This window comes from Etheostoma cragini, chromosome 16, assembly GCF_013103735.1.
Source record: "Etheostoma cragini isolate CJK2018 chromosome 16, CSU_Ecrag_1.0, whole genome shotgun sequence".
NCBI classification, from domain to species: domain Eukaryota; kingdom Metazoa; phylum Chordata; class Actinopteri; order Perciformes; family Percidae; genus Etheostoma; species Etheostoma cragini.
Window position 1 is genome coordinate 23,820,959 of NC_048422.1, and position 2,846 is coordinate 23,823,804.

General features: G+C 42.9%; 1 protein-coding gene across 1 annotated transcript in view; it reads left to right on the forward strand.

Moving 5' to 3' along the window:
- LOC117959734 (electrogenic sodium bicarbonate cotransporter 4-like) overlaps nucleotides 1-2,846 on the forward strand; it is a 30,551-nt gene that overhangs the window by 25,472 nt on the left and 2,233 nt on the right. Inside the window, 2 exon segments of the mRNA XM_034897013.1 lie at nucleotides 700-898; nucleotides 1,170-1,283. Coding sequence (XP_034752904.1) covers nucleotides 700-898; nucleotides 1,170-1,283 — 313 coding nt within the window.

The following is a 2,846-nucleotide window of genomic DNA, read 5'->3' on the forward strand; positions in this document are numbered from 1 at the left end:
CCCCCCACAAAACTGGACCTTTTCGTTGCCTTTTCGTTGCATTTTTTGCCGCCTTCCATCGCCTTTTCGGATGTACGTCCCCGTCCTCTGTCTCTGTGTCGGCGCTCTAACCTGCGGCTGGTTTCTGAGGACTATGGTTACCTGGTCCTCAGGTCTCTGCAGGGTAAATCCAGACCGCTAGCTAGACTATCTGTCCAGTCTGAGGACTATGGTTACCTGGTCCTCAGATCTCTGCAGGGTAAATCCAGACAGCTAGCTAGACTATCTGTCCAATCTGAGGACTATGGTTACCTGGTCCTCAGGTCTCTGCAGGGTAAATCCAGACAGCTAGCTAGACTATCCGCCCAATCGGAGTCTCTGTTGCACGACTAAAACTACTTTTCAACATACGCGTGTTCCTAAAAAATGACCTTCTTCCTGAGGCTATTCTGCAGCGGCACCACGGCTCCGTCCGCCCACGACAGATGTGATTGGTTTAAAGAAATGCCAATAAAGCACTTTTATTCCCCATCCCAGAATGCTGGGTGGACTTGCCAGACCCTCCTCCGCAGCGCTGTGTAGGAGGGTCTGGCAATGCAAGACTAGATTATCTGTTTAATAAGCACGTGACCCGTTTCAACTTCACCCTTCAAATAATTTATCTGGATTCGGTTCGAAGAATTGGAATAGAAATTTCATAAAATAAATCAAATCAAACTGATGCCCAACCCTAGAACCTCCATATGTGTCCCAGAATGTCCTCTCCCATGTTGTCCCCCCTCTGCTCTCCCTGAATGTGCTCCAGCTCCGTTCCCTCATCAGCGATTTCTCCGTCATCATCTCCATCCTGGTCTTCTGTGGGGTGGATCGCCTGATGGAGCTGGACACCCCCAAACTGCACGTGCCCACTGAGATCAAGGTCCACACTTCCCCTAAACCCCTCTTTCATCTTTCCCAAATCTCTTAATATCTCCCCACTTGGATACATTTTGCTTTGTCATCAATATCTAATCATTCGTTTGATTTTTGTGTGAATGATTCAATACAATGATTCTTCTCCAGAGTGTAAGTTCTCTCTCTTCCTGTCTTCACATCCTCGTGTTCGCACCTTTTTCTTGTTTCTTGTACTTTTGCACATACGTCTCCCCCCCCCTCACTGTCCCCGTCCCACCGTCCTCCCTCTGTCTCAGCTGAGGAAGCTAATCAGTGATTTTGCCATCTTCATGTCAATCATGTCCTTTGTGGGTCTGGATATGTTGATGGGGTTAGACACACCCAAACTAATCGTTCCAACTGAGGTCAAGGTATGATTTCTTTCAAATAAAACGTATGGAAATATATTTGCATTCATAGCGTATGACTAGTCTTTTGATTGTGTAGCGTTTTTTTTTCTGTGTGCATGCTGGTGGAAAGTATCTCAGTACATTTACTCAGTGTCTAAGTCAAGTTTTAGGATATCTCTACTTTTTCCCTGCTACTGCGTACTTCTACTCTACTACATTTCAGAGAAAAATGTTGTACTTTTATTTACTATATTCATGTGATAGCTTGTTACTTTTCATATTATGACTTAACATAAAAAACAGAGGATATATCATAAACCAGTGGTCCCCAATTCTCTCACAATAGAATCGGTGTGTAGTTCTTCTTGTTGTGTTTTTCTACCAAATGTCCGAGACGTTTTCGCTCTAGACTCCTCACATGGCTTAATTTCAATGAGTGTTTAGGCTCAAGGCTCAAGGAATGCAGTAACCGGAAACCCCAACCCTCCGTATTTCCTTCATATGTCACGCTGAACACTTGATGTGAACTGGAGGCCAAAACAATTTAATTCAATTCAAATTTTATTTTTATGTATAGTATCAATTCGTAACAAGAGTTCTCTCAAAAAACCTAATTGCTTAAGTGTGACGACACAGAAAAGAAACGCGAATTACATTTTATTTAAAGGTGCCCTGCCACACAAAACCGTTTTTACTTGCATTTTTTGAAAAATGTCTTGTGTGTGTGTTTGTGTGTGCGTGTGTGTGTGTGTGTGTGTGTGTGTGTGTGTGTGTGTGTGTGTGTGTGTGTGTGTGTGTGTGTGTGAAGATGAGCTGCTACCTCCGCTGTCAGCTCTAGCCACTAGAAATAAATAAGAGGAGAAATCAGACCAATCACAACAGCTGGTCAGTCTGCCGTCATCCTTCCTGAGCTCATTAATATTCATGAGCTGGTTAAAGGATGCTGATAGCCAGGCTCTCATTGGCTGACCCAAATAGAGCCGAGTCTTCCTGCAGGCTTTCTATACCACGCTAGAATGGCTTGAAACAAGGTAACCACCGTAACCAAGTTACAGAGTCCATGGTAGGACATCATCGCAAAGCAATGAAAATTGTGTGGCGGGGCCCCTTTAATATAGAAAACAACACATCTCAGCTCCTCTCTGTTAGGCTTTGCATTCGCTTGCAGAAAGTTTGAGACACACTTTTTTGAATTTTAAATTTAAATACCAGATCTACCCGCGGACCGGTCTTTTTATTCTGCCCTACCTTACACCTTTCCACCACGTTTAGTGAAAATCTGGCCTGTAGTACAGACAGACCTAACCTCCTTTGTGGATCATTCACGGGGCAGAACGAGTACTTTTACTTTGATACCTTGAGTACATTTAGTTGATAATACTTTGTACTTTTACTTTGATTTTGAAACGAGGGCTTGATGTTGTACTGGAGTATTTTTACGTTTTTATTTGGTACTTTTGATGAGAATACCTCTTCAACCACTGCATGCTAGTATGTATATTATCAATGTAAATGTGAAGCATTTGATTATTTAAGATGGATGTGTGCAGCTCACTTTTTACCTGTGCTATATATTTATTGTGT